Genomic DNA, 17,511 nt, shown 5'->3' with positions numbered 1-17,511 from the left:
CCAATCTTGATTGCCAACACAGGCTCCCCGTTGCACGGATGTGGTGAGGAGTGCTGAGCTTGAGCTGTGAGCCATATTTGGCTTCTACGTGAGCCATTTATGACTTGTGAGCCATAGGTTGCTGACCCCTGGTCTAAGGGGACTTTTCTAGTGAACATACCCAAAATACCATTAGGCTTTCATTGCACGTGCCAGTCAAAATTATCTTGCATGCCACTTATGGCGCACATGCTGTACATTGCCGACCCTTGGTTTAGAACATCATTTCCAGGCACTTTGATTTGTATTTATTTTAATATGTAGACCATGACATTCAACAAGTCTTGATAAGTGGATTTATTTTGGATGGTGAATACCCTGGTTAATTCAGACTGTTCGTAATGGTTTGCTGATGCATGTGAGGACATTTCAGGTTATTTTACAGAAAAACAAATCAAGTGCATTCCCCTTCTCTCTCCTCATGAAGTCTGGCTACAGCTGTGACCAATTGAAGTGCTTGCTCTGGAACACTCTGGGGTTTGTGACAATGCTTTCAGTGGGACACATTCCAAGATGACAAGTGGACTTTTGTCGACAAAGCTATACCTGCATCTACACTACCACCGAGTTCTGTCGACAGTAAGTCGACAGAATGCGGCAGTTTTGTCGATGGCGGTAAACCTCATTCTATGAGGAATAACGCCTTTTGTTGACAGAGTTCTGTCAACAGAAGGCAGTTTTGCATCCACACTGTGCTTTTTCAAAAGAGAGCATCTAGACTCTCTGTCGAAAAAGCGGCTTGCTTTGTCGACAGAACTGGCTGTAGTCTAGACCAGTGTTTCTCAACCTTTTTTTGCTCATTCCCCCGTTCTGAGCCTCGTTTACCTCTCTTGCCCCCCTCATAGCTGCTGTTAGTTGGAAAAAAAGGTACGTAATTTACTTAATGTTCTGTTTTTTCCATGTGGCCCTCCCCAGAGGTAGTGCGTGGCCCTTGGGGAGCCATATGGCCCATGGTTGAGAACCACTGGTCTAGACGCTCTTTGTCGACAGAGGTTTTGTTGACAGTATCTGTTGACAAAGCCTCTGTTGACAAAAGCCTGTAGTCTAGACGTACTTCCAGGGAGGTGACTTCACTGCAGGCTCTGCAATATAAAGCTAAACTTTTTACTGCAGAGCCTGCAGCACAAGTAACTGCTGCAAGTTTCAGCAGTTACACGGTTACCTTATTACAAGATTTTTAAGGTCCCTATTCTTGACCAGGGAGCCTGAATTTTGTGGAGATAGGACACTACTGAGGGCCTATACCTGTTGCATAATGGTGCTTGACTGAAATCCCTTCCTCACTCTTTATTGAATGAAGACTTGAATAACTTAAATCCTGGGATGCTGAGAGTTTCTTCTGTGATCTTGAGCTCAGAGGTTGACTTTTGGCCAGATAGATGGGTAGGCTTTTAGAGTGGAAGCTCTCCTAGAAGAGAGCAAAGGCCCCATCAGTTTAAGACAGGCTGAGTATATGGTTAATACTTCCCCTTTCAGTAGCCAGGCTGTTAGAGGAAAATGGTTGGCTCTAGATAGAGGAATGGCACTTACAATGATGATGAAATTGAATGCCCCTTGAGATCAGGTTGAAGATTTCCTGGTACAATTTTGAGTTGCTGACTTTGTGCTGGCTTAGCCAGTCTGCTTTTTGGTTCAGTTCCCCTTATATGTAGATTGCATGTAGGGAAACAAGTCATTTCTGCCTGCTCCATCATCTTTATTGCTTCTGTATGTAGAGCTGCAATCCTTGTCCCTCCTTGGTTGTTTTAGAGATGGTGCTTGGTCCTGCTGTGAGGGCAAGGGTTTTGAATGCATGATTTTTTGAGATCCCTTCCAGTTCTGGTGTTCTGTGATTTTGTGTAGACAACTGTTGTCATGGTGTTGGACTGGACCAGGACACAGTTTCCATCCAAGTGGTTCTTGAACCTCAGAAGAGCTAGTTTGACTGACTGCCCTGAGTTCCAAGAGATAGGTGCTATAATTCCTTTTCTGGGGTTCCAGATGCTTTGTACCCTTGTAAGTCGCAGATGTGCTACCCATCTCTTCTTGCTGGCATCAGTGGTGAGAAACTACAGGTCTTGGAGCATATGGAGAGAACCCTGAGGATGTTTTCCCCAAACTTTTAACCATATCAGGGAGTTGAGGACCAGTTTGGGACATGTAAATGAAGATGCATGAGTTTGGGGAAGTAGTCCCATGCTTTCAGAAGACAAGTGTAAAGGTACCTAATGTGTGATTGATTGATTGCCAATTGGTGGCCTCTGTGTGCAAGACCAAAAAGCCCAGTAACTAAGGGCAGGGAACAATAGTTGGGCTCTTTCACTTGACCAGTGATGGTATCAGATTCTGAACCTTCTGATTGCTTTATCTGTGTTGTTGAAGTTTATGCTCTCAGGTAGGGATGTGATAGTGTAAACAGTTAACCAATGAGCCTAGTTATACGTAGCATCCCCTTCCTCTGCCCTCTCCTGCATGGTATGGTGTTGCCTCTGATACAGACAGTTGTGAGCAGTGCTCCCTCTAAGATTTTCTATCCATAAGTAGAGTGAGATTTGTGCACCAGTATTGAGGTCATGTGCGCTTGTGTGCCACTGTGGCACCCAAGTTATTAATCAATATAGATAGATGGATAGATAGATGGATGGATGCATTTTAAGGTTACCCACACTGCATTTAAGATTAATGAAAATGGAGATCTAGAACTTTACATAAAAAAGCCCAGAAATAGTCCAGTATGTGCCAGACTAGATAGATAATCTTTTCTTCTTGTAAAACCAGTCTTAAAAAAACCTGTCAGATAAAATCTGAACCCCCTTTCCATTGCCCTGTGTCAATCATGCCCTTCATATTGATAATATGAGGAAAATAAGGGTGAGAACATATAGCCTATTTTTGCCTTATTAAGCTGAAGAGATTCTATCAAATGTTGGTAACATTTCAGATGCAGAGGCTATTATAAGAATAAAGTGTGTATCAAAGGTGTCTGCAGAAATACCTCTTTATCAAGATAAAATCCTGATGAAAAATGCCACTTATTCTTTCTTTTCTAGCAGACAGATCTAAAAGAACCCAAGTCAAGAATATAAATCTGTATTTAATGATGGCACGTAAAGTATCACATATTAACCTTAGAAGGTCTAGTCCAGTGGTCCCCAACACGGTGCCCGCAGGCGCCATGGCACCCGCCGGGGCATTTATGTGCGCCCGCTGAGTGACCAAGGCCGGCCCAAGCCATTCTTGCTCCCTGGGCACGCGGCACATACGCGGCCCTGCCCCAGGCACGGAGCGCATGCGCGGCCCCACCCCAGGTGCCCGGCAGCCCCAGAAGGTTGGGGACCACTGGTCTAGTCTCATAGTTTGCACAGCTTCTTGCACATTCTAGTATCAGAGGGGTAGCCGTGTTAGTCTGAATCTGCAAAAGCGACGAGGAGTCCTGTGGCACCTTATAGACTAACTGAAGTGTAGGAGCATAAGCTTTCGTGGGCAAAGACCCACTTCGTCAGATGCATCTGACGAAGTGGGTCTTTGCCCACGAAAGCTTATGCTCCTACACTTCAGTTAGTCTATAAGGTGCCACAGGACTCCTCATCGCTTTTGCACATTCTAGGATCCATCTCATCCCCCAGTTCTCTCTCTCCTCCTCCTCCTCCTCCCCGCAAATATTGGAAGGTATTTCATTCTAAATGTATAAATTGCTTTAAATGTTTGTCTGAACTATTGGACAAAGGATAAATGTTGGATTTCTCAAACTTATCAAAAAAAAAAGTTTCCATAGGTTGTAGCATTTGCCATCAACAGCCTATAGAATTAAAAAAAAAAAAAGTCTATGGTGTCTAGCCAGTGGCTATATCGAACTAGCCACACTCAACCTGCCGAACAGCAACATTGTTCAAGCTAGTTAGCCACATGTGTTGGACACCACGGGATTAGATGGTCCAAATACATTGCTGAGAGAATTATTTCAGAACTAGATGACCTTTGTTAACAGTTTCATTGTTGTTTTTCTTGTGCCTTGCAATAGAGTAATATATGTAATTCTCAGCTGATGGTAAATGATCTAGAAAGCTGTAGGCCAAGAATAGAAATGGGTACTGCAGAAAATTTGTGACAAAAGAGGGGATCGTTGGTGTGAAGGAGCTAGTAGTTTGAATACAGGAGGAATTACTCTCCTTTTGGTCTGTTCAGGTGGGTGACAGTGATTCAGTTTTTTGTGGAATAAAAAAAAATCATCATTTGATGCTGAGGTAATCTTATACAGTGATATCAAGATATAAAATTACCAGAATAAGCAAACATAGGAATTAAGATTCATCTCCGAATGTTTATAGTATTGAATGTTGTTTAACTATTCTGCCTTTCATTTTGTACTAGACTTGATTTTCTATAAAATACCATCTTTCACCTATCAAACTATAAATGATGTTTCAAACTAAATATAGAATAGAAAATAGCGATTAATTTTGCACAGAGCATAGTAGAGGTATATTTTTTTAACTCTGTGTTTTCAGCTTTTACGGATACTAATGTATCAAATATATAAATTAGAATGTGACCAAGGATTTGCCTTTTGGCTCAGTCTGAGTGGAATAATCTGCCTAGATTGCTCCTGGGGTGGGCCGTGTGCTGGCTGCCAGAGCTGGAGCCAGGCCTGTGGTGTGACTGCTCCTGGGGCTGGCCATGGGGACATCTGCACCATGGCTCCAGCTTCGGCAACCACCACGCAGCCTGCCTGGGCCGCAGCTCCAGCCCTACGGAAGGGCTGATGCTAGGGCCAGGGCCATGTGGTGGCTGTTCAGCTGTTCCTGGGGGGTGAGGCACCTGCTTACCTCACAGTCCCCACCCCAAAACAGCTGAGCAGCCTCTGCCTGGCTCTGCTGAGGTGGTGGGTGGGATTAAAATTCTGTGCATGCCCATGCAAGTGCGCACCTTACAGGGAACTTAACTTGCGAGGCAGATTTATTTGGGCTTTGGCTGCTGTTCCATTCCTGAAAAGCGGGTCCAGGAGCTCAGCCCCTGCAATGCTGACTCCCTAGACTGAGAAGAATAGAAAACAAAGAATGCTGCTTACTCCCCTCCCCCCTCCCAAAATAAAAATACAAAAGAAGGATCAGGAGCAAAGAGAATGGAGATGAATTGCTTCTGCAGAGGCAGATCTGGCTGTAGGCTGGAGAAAAGAGTGTGGCCAGCATGGGCTGTACCGCTGCTTTAGACCACTTGCTGAAACTGCACAAATGGGAAATAGTCCAGGCATAGTAAAATTGTGGGAGATACTGGGCTACAGGAACACATGAAAAGAGGACAATTGAATATGACATTTCCTTACTCAGAAACAAAGCTGTTGGTAATGGCCCATGCGGTCATCATTCCAAACAGACACATGTATTTGACACTGAACAAATTAGAACCTGATTACCTAGTCACCTGCAAGTATGAGTGTCCAAAATATGTGCACTCATGGCTCTTTAAGTGCACCTTGGTGTAAGAGGGACTTTTCTGTCTGATACTCAATTTATATTGTTAAATGTGTAAGACGTATATGATTCAGTTATGACATTTATTTACTAGTTTTAATTTTAAACCATGCAACCTTAATGTAAAAAGCTAACCATATTATAGAATTGAAAATGGGGATTTAGAAGTGTAAGATTGTATGGATCTATCATTGTGGTACAGAGGGTAGTCACTCTTTCTTTAGCTTTGATTCTTCTGTTTTTCTTTGGCAGTGTTTTTAACGGGCAGTGATCGTATTCCTATTCTTGGGATGAAGTGTCTTAAACTAGTCATCCAGCCAACGGGAGGTGGAGAAGGGTATCTTCCAGTATCTCACACTTGCTTTAATCTTCTAGATCTTCCAAAATACACAGACAAAGAAACACTAAAATCTAAGCTGATCCAGGCTATAGATCATAATGAAGGCTTCAGTTTAGTATAACTTTAGAAATGAGGTATTGTAGTTGTTTAATGTGGAAGCATTAAACTAATTTTTGTGTCTTTCTTGTGGTGGTAAGTTCAGTGGACAAGTTGACAATGTAACAACTGGTTATTCACAAAATGTTCAGTGATAGGAATATTCATGCAAACCAAAAAGTCCTTACAAAAATGAACTGTTAATACACAGCTTGTACAGAACCATGTTTTTGTCATCTTAAAATAAAAATGAGACTGAATGACTCGTTTCACTAACATGAATTTCAATATTTCACATATTATAAGAACAATTTAGCATGTGAATGCATGAAAGACTTGCTTTTTTTCAATCACTGAGTGAAAACATTTAACTTTTTCCTATTATGATAGTCCCATTTGATTATTTTTCATTTTGTAAATAAAGCTTTGTAATAAAATAGTTCCAGTTCTGATAGCAGTATGGTTTCTATTGCGTATAATTAAACTTGAGCTTATTTTATGGCTTTTAACAGTGTGATTTCTGGAGATTTTTCTGTTTTTTTGTTTGGTTTTTTTTTTTTTGGTCCTGTTTTAACAATGATGGTTGAAATGGCCCTGCCCTTTATGATGTACAGTCCAGTTTCTATGAGGTGGTCATTTATTTGTGCTGGTGCAATACTACAGATATGACTTCTGTTAAGGTGGACAAGATGACTCAATAAGCCATTTCTTGTTACTGATAGTATAACTAAATTGATAAAATTTATTAGGGATTAATTTAGCATTGAGAATCCAACCTCTGCAACCAAAAGTTAAAAGCATAAATGAGGAGGAAGACCATTGCTATCGCAAATTTAAACATTTCATTTTTAAAAGTTGAAAGTGTAGTTTATGATGTCTAGCAGAATGGTCACATTTTTCCAGATAAAATGCATTTGAAATACCTTTTAACCCTTTTGGGAACTTATTTTCAATTTTAATATACTCTGAGATGACTGTGCTTAGTGGAACGTTTTCAGATTTGATTTGCCTGGTCTGGTTAACTTCCAACATACTTACGTTTTATTGAAACATATATATGACTTTCAGCTGTGAAAAAAATATTTATTTTTTTTAGATTTTTAAAATGCAGTGAAAACCAAGATATAAAATAAAATACTTGAATGAAAACTTTTGTTGCTTCATGTGTTTGGATGCATATTTCTTTAATCAGAATGTAACGTAATTAAGCCAAAGACTAGTTAGAATGTTGAGATCACCATGGCTTCTGTATTGACACAATACAGGGAAAATGTACATAAGGCTATAACCATATACTGGTACGATTGCAACCATGACACTCTACGTGTATATGCTTATAGCTCAAGTGTGACCTCTAACTTTCTTCATTATTTCTCTTGGCAGGCTTATGTCCACCATGTGATTCGGGAAACCAACACACATGAAAATGTTTTAGTCATAAGTGGGGCTGTACCAAATTCACAGTCCATTTTTGTAAATTTTGTAATAATATTTTAAATCTTGAATTTCAAGGTTTGATATTTGTTAAATTTCATGGTAGTGTAACAACGCATGAATATGTATTTAAAAATAGCAAAATAAAGTCCTTAAGACTCAGCATTTCTTATACTGGGACCCCGACTCAACAAAGGATAACAAGTAGAGATGTTAGATATTAGGTAACAGAATAGTCAAGTAACTGCATGAATTCTTATCGGTTACTTGACTATGCCGTAGTCCTTGGGGGCGAGGCTGACAGCTAACGCAACCAGAGGCAGCAGTGTGGGGTGACCAGCAGGAGCCGGTCCGCAAGAGGAGCCAGTTTAAAAACCAGCTCCCCACGCAGATTACCTGCCTGCCGCCCCACATTGCTGTGCCTGATAGGCAAAAGCGTGGGGTGGCAGCAGCCCCTGTCTGCAGGAAGTCCAAATTCCCCACGCACAGAGGCTGCTGCAGAGGGAGGGGGAGAGGCTGCCGTGAAGTAGCTTCTGTTCACGGGCAGCCTGGGCTGGCCATGTACAGAGGCTGGTTCGGCAGCAGCCCCTATCTGTGGGAGGTCCCAGCTCAGTTCCAGCCTCTGTCTGGGGGGGACCAGGGACCCCTCCCCACCGCATAGACAGGGACTGCTGCTGAAAAGCGGCTTCTGCCTGCATTGGGGCCAGGCTCGCCATGGATAGAGGCTGCTCTGTGGGGAGCATGGATCCCCTGCAGAGAGGTAGCAGCAGAGGGTGAGGGGAAGAGGCAGCACTGCAGAGCCGGTGCTGGAGGGAACTGGCTTTTAGGCTAGCTCCCCCAGCACTGGCTCCTGCTTTCTGCCCCCCTTCATGCTTCTGATACAGCAGCAAGTATGTGGGGAGAACTGCAAGTAGTCACGATGATTAACTCCTAAGCCTAGGTGTACACTCAACTACTCATTTACATCTCCACTAAAAAGGGTGTTGTAGTGAGGTTGTGGTATTTCCACCCTTACTTCTGTGCTGCCTTCAGGGCTGGGCACCCAGAGAGTAGAAGCTCCTGGCCAGATGCCCCACTCTGAAGACAGAGCCACTGCCAGCAGGAGGACAGATGTAAGGGTGGCAATACCATACCATGCCAGATGTAGTATTAGGTGACATTACATAAAAGACCAGATTGTTCATGGTCTATGATGGGTTTTTCATGGCTGTGTATTTGGTAGGGCTTCAGTCATAAGACTTAGGAATTTTATTACAGATGAGAGGGAGAGAAAGCCAACCCATGTTTATTAACCAGTAGTATTAGAACGCTTCTTCCTAAACACTACTCTGATTTATCCTCAGTTTTATGAAGAACGATGATCCATGGCACAGATGTCTGCAATGTTGTTCATTTACATTTTAATTAACCTAGAGTAAAACAAGACTGGAGTTTATTAAAAATCCAATAAAAGCCAAATACGAAGATAGTAAATATTCTGCATGCAGATTTAAGTGCACATCATTGTGCAATTTAGCCACATAGTGAAATCTTCTTTGGTTCATTTAAATAACAGATTTTCAATGTGGAACATCATAGTGTGCAAGCTTATAGTGAGCACCACATGATGGGCATCGCTGGCTTTCTCCTTCATGCAACCAGAACCAAATGACAGCAGAATTGTCCTCCTCACCTGATGTAAGAAAAGAAAAGCAAATTAAGCATTCATGCCTTTTTTGTCATGTTCCAGTATTCTGGCACGTCTGTAGAGAAAGCATTGTGCTGGAATTCTTAACCTAGTTGACATCTACACATATAGTTTCAGTGAGGGGTTCAATAATTGAATCAACATAGAAAATGAGCAACCGTCTCATCATTCCTTTTCTAATGTCCATTTCCATCACAGTTAATCTGTATTTTAAAGTACAATGCACTGGAATTTTTTGGAGGTGAGGAGAGGTAAAACAGTAAGGCTGTGTCTACATTGGCACTCTTTTCCGGAAAAGGGATGCTAATGAAACACTTCGGAATTGCAAATGCCGCGGGGGATTTAAATATCCCCCGCGGCATTTGCATGAACATGGCTGCCATTTTTTTATGGCTCGGGGCTTTGCCGGAGAAAAGCGCCAGTCTAGATGGGATCTTTCAGAAAATAAAGCCTTTTCCGGAAGATCCCTCCTTCCTCTTAAAATCAGGAATAAGGGATCTTCTGGAAAAGGCTTTATTTTCTGAAAGATCCCATCTAGACTGGCGCTTTTCTCCGGCAAAGCCCCGAGCCATAAAAAAGTGGCAGCCATGTTCATGCAAATGCCGCGGGGGATATTTAAATCCCCCGCGGCATTTGCAATTCCGACTTGTCTCATTGGCACCCTTTTCCGGAAAAGGGATGCTAATATAGACACAGCCTAAATGATGAACTTGAAGGTTTACTTGTGACTGAATTGCGTGCATGTTGATCACTTCTAAAGGGGAGGAAGTTGCTTATGGGAAAACTTGCTGTGATGGATTGCCTGCCTCAGAGAGGACTTTTAAGGCTACTTCTACACTGCACTGTAGTTCGAACTAAGATAAGCAAATTGCATATCGTACTTTGAACTTATTTTGAAATGGTTTATTTCATAATTTGGCACTGTCTGCACATTTCAGACAAATTTCAAAATAACCCGCTATTCCAAAATGTCCCTTCCTTCTCGTGGAATGAGGTTTACAGGGACGTTGGAATTGTGAGCCTGAAATAATGCACTATTTTGTGATACTCCAGTATCCCAAAATGGTGTTGCAGTGTAGACATAGCCTAAGGGATTAACAGAGCCCTGGGAGGATGTGCAGAAAGCAGCCAATCAGACTTGCGCTGGCCCCTACAAGAAGGGCTGCAGAGCAGCTTCAATCACTCCCTGGAGCTTGAACGAGGAGGACTGGTTGCCATGCAGACTGAAGGTAACAAGCACCCCAGACAGGCCAAGGCTGCAAGCAGAGACCCAGGGAGGTAAAGTTACTGCTGTGGGCTGCAGGTTGAGGTCCGGAGGCAAGAGCAAAGAGGGTGCTGGCGGCTGTGGGGACATGGCCCAAGGAAAAGTACTGAGAACTTGGTGTGAACGTGTGGCTGCCATTTACAGGGGCCCTGGGTCAGAATCCTGTGTAATGGAAAGGCCCCCTGGGTTCCACACCACCTTCTCCCTGAAGGAGTGGCCAGACATTTGACAGGGAAGTGGCTGGATAGTGGGTTGATCCTGTCCCCAGGAAGGACTTAGCATAGAGGGCAGCACAGCTGCAGGGCTATGTCACAAAGAGGATGCTGCAGTTCTTGACATGTGTCCCCCCCAGAGTGGGTCACATGTTATGGCAGTGGTCATATGCCACCAGAAGAGAGCACAGGGGTTAGTGTAGCTGATCCCCAGGACATTGAGCAGGGGGCACTGCAGTGGTGAGTCACACCTCTCCCATTTGATTACATCTTAAAATGCTTAGTCTTGCACTAGGCAGGCCCCAGAGAACTCAAATAGCCTACCTGTAGCCCTAGAATGACATCATGATACTTTTGTTGTTACATATTTAAGGAATCAGAAGTAACAGACCATGATTTCTATAATCTTTTGAGACTGTAACCCCCATTCAAAGTGGGACCATTTTCATAACTAATGGCAACAGAACTGGATATCTTGATTTTCATTTAGTTATGCCTCAGATATTAACTATACTCATTTCCACTTTGTAAGCTGACCATTATAATACACCATTGTGAGTTTGCATCTGGTATCTGTAGACATGTCATAAGTGCATGCACCACTGCAGCCAGGAACTTCCAAGCCTAGAAAGCAACTTTTCCTTAGCTGTGGAAATTCCTTTCTTAGGGTATGTCTACACTACCCCGCTAGTTCAAACTAGCGGGGTAATGTAGGCATACCGCACTTGCAAATGAAGCCCGGGATTTGAATTTCCCGGGCTTCATTTGCATAAGCGGGGCTCCGCCATTTTTTAAACCCCGCTCGTTCAAACCCTGTGCCGCGCGGCTACACGGGGCACGAACTAGGTAGTTCGAACTAGGAAGCCTAGTTCGTGCCCCGTGTAGCCGCGCGGCACAGGGTTCGAACGAGCGGGGTAAGATCTGTTGAATTTTCAGTGTGAACTTTTTTGAAGCATTAATACAGGTGTATTAAAACAAAAAACATTATAAAATGATTTGTTTAACTTTTGAGTGTGTGAATTAAAAAAATACACACTATTGTTCTGATACATACAGATACAACCCACTAGCCTCTTCCTGTTGACGGATGGAACAATATGAGGATCCTCTTTAGTTCCTGAATTTCCTTTGGGTTTGAGTATGTTATATGGATCCTTGAGAGAAGAACAAAACATGAATCTCAATTGCTAAACCTAGAACATAATTAACAAGAAGTACTATCAAAGATCTTGTAGCAGCTCTTCTCTATATAATAAAGGTAATTACATTGCTGCTGTTATGTCATCCAAACATGGATAAATCATCCTTAGAATATTAACATACAGGTACACAAAACTAATAGAAGGAAGGATGAAGAATGTCAAACTTTATTATTAGAAACTGATTTGTCAAGGGGGAGAGAGTTATATGTTACTGTACAGGGTGTCAGTTCATATGCAAGAATCAGTTTGGAGTATCAACTATTAGCGGTAGCCTCTGTGTCACTAAAAATACAAGCTGAACTCATGACTGCATACTGTCTAAAGCACATGGGTGCTATGTGCTATTTATAGTGCCTTTTTATGAAGGCACAGTAAGCAAATACATGATTATTATTATGATTCTGCCTCCTGAGTTCCATAAGCCAATCTGCCTGAAATTTCATATGCAACATTTTATGCTAACACCAAAATAATCTAAGGAAACATGAGAGAAATTTTAAAAGTATTTGAGAGGATTTTTAAAGAGATTTTTACCCCTTTCCTGTCTTAACAGTTTTGTAACTTTTGTGGTAGTTTATCACATTACATAGTAAACTCAGCTTACTCTGGAAATTGTCATCTTCTGTTGGTGCAGTCTTCAAATAGTTTAAGGGGCACAACTCATTTATACCCCAATCCTGCACTGCACTCTGCACAGGTGCAGTTATAAAAAGCAGTTTGAGCATGCTTTACAAGCCTTAGTGTTTCCACTAGCTAGATGCAAAATTTGTAAAGCACTTAAGAATCACTGAAAAATTAAGTCAGTTAAGCCTGGGAATAGAGAAGGAAAGGAGACCACCTCTACAGAGGGGCTGTGTCTACACTGGGCCACTTATTCTGGAAAAGCAGCCACTTTTCCGGAATAAGCTGCGAGCTGTCTACACTGGCCGCTTGCTTTTCTGGAAAAGCAATGACGATCTACTGTAAAATTGTCAGTGTTTTTCCGGAAAAACTATGCTGCTCCCGTTCGGGCAAAAGTCCTTTTCCGAAAAAACTGTTCCGGAAAAGGGCCAGTGTAGACAGCACAGTAGTCTTTTCTGCAAAAAAGCCCCAATCACGAAAATGACGATCAGGGCTCTTTTCCGGAAAAGCGCATCTACATTGGCCATGGACGCTTTTCCGGAAAAGCATCCTGCCAATGTAGACGCGCTTTTTCCGGAAATACTTATAGCAGAAAACAGTTCCATTTTAAGCATTTCCGGAAAAGGGTGCCAGTGTAGATGTAGCCAAATAGTATGCTTGTTTGGGGAGGGAGTTAGCAGGGAGAAGAAATACAGGGAGAGGTAGTGTAATCTAGTGAACTGCATGAAGGGGTAGGAGCAAAGAACCTCTATGTTCTATTTTCTGCTTCGCTAATACACAGTGGGTTTCTAAAGTCTTATTTTCTATAAAATAATCTCAACCAGACCATGTGAGAGACAAGCATTACAGACTCAAAAACAAGCGTAATGAGAGTGTTGGAATTGTCCAACGTCACACAAGCATAGGTCTAACCCACTGTAGCACATCACCTCCAGGTAGGTCACTTAGTTCCCAATCCTGCAACTGAATCTGCTTGTGTTGATCACTGACCAACACAGAGACCTTCATGTGGATGTGTGGTGGACCACGTGGATCCAGCTACAGAATCAGGGCCTTAGGTTCTCCAGGTCTGCTTTCTCAACAAGAACTGGTAGGCTGTGTCTACACTAGCAGGTTCTTGCAGAAGAACATCTTGCGCAAGGGTTCTTGTGCAAGAATTCTTGCACAAGAACTTGTCCACTCTGCTATGTGTGTTTGCACAAGAGAATCCATGGCAGTGTGGACGTTCTCTTGCGCCAAAAATCTCAGATGGCCATTTTAGCCATAGGGCTTTCTTTCAGAAGAAAACCCTGCTGCATGTCCACACTGCCCTCTTGCACAAGAGCTCTTGCGCAAGAGAGTTTACACTTGTTAGAAAAGTGTGTTGCTCTTGTGCAAGAAGCCCACTCCTACTAAGCTTTACTGTAAATCTTCTTGCGCAAGAGTGGGCAGGCAATGTGGATGCTCTGCGGAAGAACGGCCGTTCTTGCGCAAGAACCCGCCAGTGTAGACATAGCCGTACTGTGCAGTATACTTTTCATACACAAATCTCAAGTGTAAGGAGGCAAGAATGCAAAGGTAAGGGTAAGGTGACCTTATTTCTGCATTTCCAAAATGTTTTCATACTTAGAAGGTGCAAGGTTAGTGTATTGACAATGAATATATTGCCTTACAGATTTTGATTTATTTGGTTTTTAATTAAAATATTCTATTCAGCATTTCTTTCCATATTTTCAGCTCCCAATGTAATGCTTTTAACTTTGTGCATATTATTTAATATTAACCTTACCTGCCCTTTCTTCATAGCCTCTAGAGTTTTCCGTTCAAGCCCAGTTGCCTGTTCCTCATCACTGGGAACACCTAAGTAGGAATAAAATACAGAGGAATTCTATATATTTATCCAAAAATCAGATTTTGCTAATCACGAAAGCAAAGCATTAATCCCACATCCTGGGCAGCATCATAAATAAATGTCCATTCAATTTTTCAGTTGCAAAGCACTTTTTATTTAAATAAGACATGACATAGGAATTACCATAAGGAGTAGAGAAATCTGTTTAGTCATGTATCCTGTCTCTAATAGTGATCAGTAGTAGATGCTTTTGGAGAAAGGTATGCAAACCCTGCCAGATTTAGATATTTTTTTGATTTACAGGCACTCCATCTGACAGTTCTTGGAACAGCTGTTCTTTATATATTGCCCAGGTCACCTTCTGGTATAACAAAAGTATAGCTTTAAACTATCAAATACTGGTAGCACAAACTACAGCCCATGCTGTATAGAAAACCCCTCACAACTGTTGCTTCCCCTAATGAAACCGTGTGCCAGTTCAGACATTTTTTCTTTTTCATCACCTGTTCTAATGAAAAATGAAATTTCAACTTTGGTTGATAGTGTCCAAAAAGTTACCATTCAAGGTAGTGTCAGTCCTTTCTCTAGTGAGCAACTGCACATCTAATAGAAACCATACAGCTGGCATCCTTCATTGGCCTCTGACTGCATGTGACTTCAAGATTCATCTTCCCTGGCAGAGGCAGGATTAAATGTATTTAGGCCATTCTTGACAGTTGTCTAAAATTTCTTTAAAACTTCCCTTTCTCATGTTTGTTTATCCTTTGCAGTTAGAAAGCTTTTCCTAACATCTAATATAAATCTTGCTTGCTGAAAATTAAGCTAATTACTTCATAGTGAGCATGGAGAGCAATAGATCGTTGTCCTCTTTATAGCAGCCTTTAATACACTGGATTTGAACCCTTCCCTCAGTGTGATGGCAGCACATGGAGGCACTCTAGACACAAGTAATTTCCAAAAGTGGAGAGGTGTCCTGTGGCACCTTATAGACTAACTGAAGTGTTGAAGCATAAGCTTTCGTGGGCAAAGACCCACTTTGTCAGATGCATGTGGTGGAAATTTCCAGAGGCAGGTATAAATATGCAGGCCATTTCCAATGTCACTTGTGTGTATGAAGGTTATCAGGGCACCTGTGGCTTGGCTGAATAGAAAATAAACAACAAGCCATGTCCCTAAAATGCTGCCACTGGATGAAAGACTTATATTTCAGTACCAGCATAGATTCAGCATCACACACTAATCATCTAGAATGTGATTCAGAAATTTATCTTTTGTCAAGATAATTCACCATCTACACACCCCTGAGGAGCTAACACCTTAACACCTATTCATCTCTTGATCATTCACTCTGCATTCCCAGGCCTCCCTACTTCTCCCAGCCCATTCCTATGACCCCTAACAACTCTCACACTGCCCTGTGCGCCTGTCCCTCCCAGCCCCAACCAACCTTCACGCTACCCTGTGCACCTCTCCCACCCAGCCCCTATCCGCCTTCACACTGTCCTGTTCACCTATCCTGCCTGGCCCCTCCCCACCCTCACCCTGCCCTGTGTACCTACCCTGCCCGGCCCCTCCCCACCCTCACCCTGCCCTGTGTACCTACCCTGCCCGGCCCCTCCCTACCCTCACCCTGCCCTGTGTACCTACCCTGCCCGGCCCCTCCCCACCCTCACCCTGCCCTGTGTACCTACCCTGCCCGGCCCCTCCCTACCCTCACCCTGCCCTGTGCACCTCTCCTGCCCGGCCCCTCCCCACCCTCACCCTGTGCCCCCCCCCCCGGCTCCCCCCCGCAGTACGCACCCCCGGCGCTCAGGGCTCTGGCGGGGGTCAGGGCGCGGCGCGCGGTGGGCAAGGCGCGCGGCAGGGCGCGGAGCAGCAGCCTGGCAGCCATGGGCCTGTCCCAGCCGTGCAAGGTCAGAGTCCGGCGTAGCGGCTGCAGCCGGGTCACTGCGCTGACATTGCGGACAGCCCGCGGGAGCGACCGGCGACGCCCCGTCCAGGCAGCCAACCCGGCAGGGCGAGGGCGGGCTTTGGCTCCCGGCGTGGGGCGGGAGGGGCTGGCGGCTGGTGTACTTGCTCTCTGTCAGGCAAATGGGGGCAGAGCCCCACGCGAAATCCTCCCCCTCTCCTCCCCCAGCGGGGAAAAGTGCCTGCGGGTTCCAGCCACGTCGTTTGGGGGCAGGAAGAGCGATTTCTATGTTTTCCCTCTGGCAAAACTCACCCTAAGTAGTGCTAGAAATGTAGCCCTGTTAGTCTGGGGTAGCTGAAGCAAAATGCAGGACAATGTAGCACTTTAAAGTCTAACAAGATGGTTTATTAGATGATGAGCTTTCGTGGGCCAGACCCACTTCCTCAGATCAAATAGTGGAAGAAAATAGTCACAACTATTCGTGGGTCTGGCCCACGAAAGCTCATCATCTAATAAACCATCTTGTTAGTCTTTAAAGCAGGCATGTCCAAAGTCCGGCCCGCGGGCCAATTGCGGCCCGTGTTCCAGTTTAATACGGCCCCCCAGGTAATTTGGCAATATCTATCTTTTAAGGCCCCCAACGAATCCATATGTATTGAGATGAATACGTTGTAAAATCTCAGTTAATGTCAGTTGGTCTAAATCAGTTATAAATATATTTGGACACAACATGTATACTTGGTGTTATGTTCCTCTTCATATTTTTTGAACTTAAAAGTTGACAGACAACCTTTATTACCAATAATATGTAATGTACTTTACAATGTTCCTGACATATATTTCAGCTTCCTGGATTTTTTTTTCATCTGGCCTTCAGATATGAAAGGCAGAGTGATTTAACACCTGTTTAGATTGGTCATCCATGTGACGAAATGAAAAGTATGCCGTTTGCAATAAACTTTGCATAAAATAGTTAATTTGCATTTAATTTTAATGGTTCAAAGAATGTCAGGCAAAATGGTCGGCCCTCACGCATGTTCACTTCATCAAATCTGGCCCCCTCTGAAAAAAGTTTGGACACCCCTGCTTTAAAGTGCTACATAGTCCTGCATTTTGCTTCACCCTGAGTAGTACATTGCTGGCTGGACTCAGCCATGCCTCAGCCCCCAGGATGGCGTCTCATACAGCCCATCTGTGCTTCTCCAACTAGCTACCCGCAACTCTCTCCCAGGGTAGTTTATCCTGAGGGGTGTGATAGTCCTTAGTGAGCATGATGCACTCCTCTACCCCTACAGGTTACTGTAGCTGCCTCTGCTCCTGGTAAAAGGAACTGCCCTGGAAGCCCATTGAGGATCTGGCTGTAGCATCCCAACCAAAATCCATTTCTCCTTTTTCCTCCCTTTCTTTAGACCCATGAAAAAACCCA

General features: G+C 43.5%; 2 protein-coding genes across 5 annotated transcripts in view; one reads left to right on the top strand and one right to left on the bottom strand.

Moving 5' to 3' along the window:
* The window catches only part of HERC4 (HECT and RLD domain containing E3 ubiquitin protein ligase 4), a 105,907-nt gene extending 99,525 nt beyond the window's left edge, over nt 1-6,382 (top strand). For all 4 annotated transcript variants that reach the window (XM_075934914.1, XM_075934915.1, XM_075934913.1 and 1 more), the window contains exon 25: nt 5,742-6,382. In XM_075934914.1, coding sequence (XP_075791029.1) covers nt 5,742-5,950 — 209 coding nt within the window. In that variant the 3' untranslated portion in view covers nt 5,951-6,382. The remainder of the gene's footprint in view (nt 1-5,741) is intronic.
* Nucleotides 6,383-8,742: 2,360 nt separating this feature from the next.
* Nucleotides 8,743-16,171, bottom strand: LOC102447928 (cytochrome c oxidase subunit 5B, mitochondrial-like). Its single transcript, XM_075934918.1, has 4 exons — nt 15,977-16,171; nt 14,114-14,184; nt 11,577-11,676; nt 8,743-9,031 (listed from the first exon to the last, which is right to left on the bottom strand). Exons 1-4 carry the CDS (start codon nt 16,065-16,067, stop codon nt 8,919-8,921), a joined length of 375 nt encoding a protein of 124 aa, XP_075791033.1. The 5' UTR covers nt 16,068-16,171; the 3' UTR covers nt 8,743-8,918.
* Nucleotides 16,172-17,511: the final 1,340 nt, after the last annotated feature.

Source organism: Pelodiscus sinensis, chromosome 8, assembly GCF_049634645.1.
Source record: "Pelodiscus sinensis isolate JC-2024 chromosome 8, ASM4963464v1, whole genome shotgun sequence".
Lineage (NCBI taxonomy): Eukaryota > Metazoa > Chordata > Testudines > Trionychidae > Pelodiscus > Pelodiscus sinensis.
This window is presented reverse-complemented; position numbering and strand designations above follow the sequence as displayed.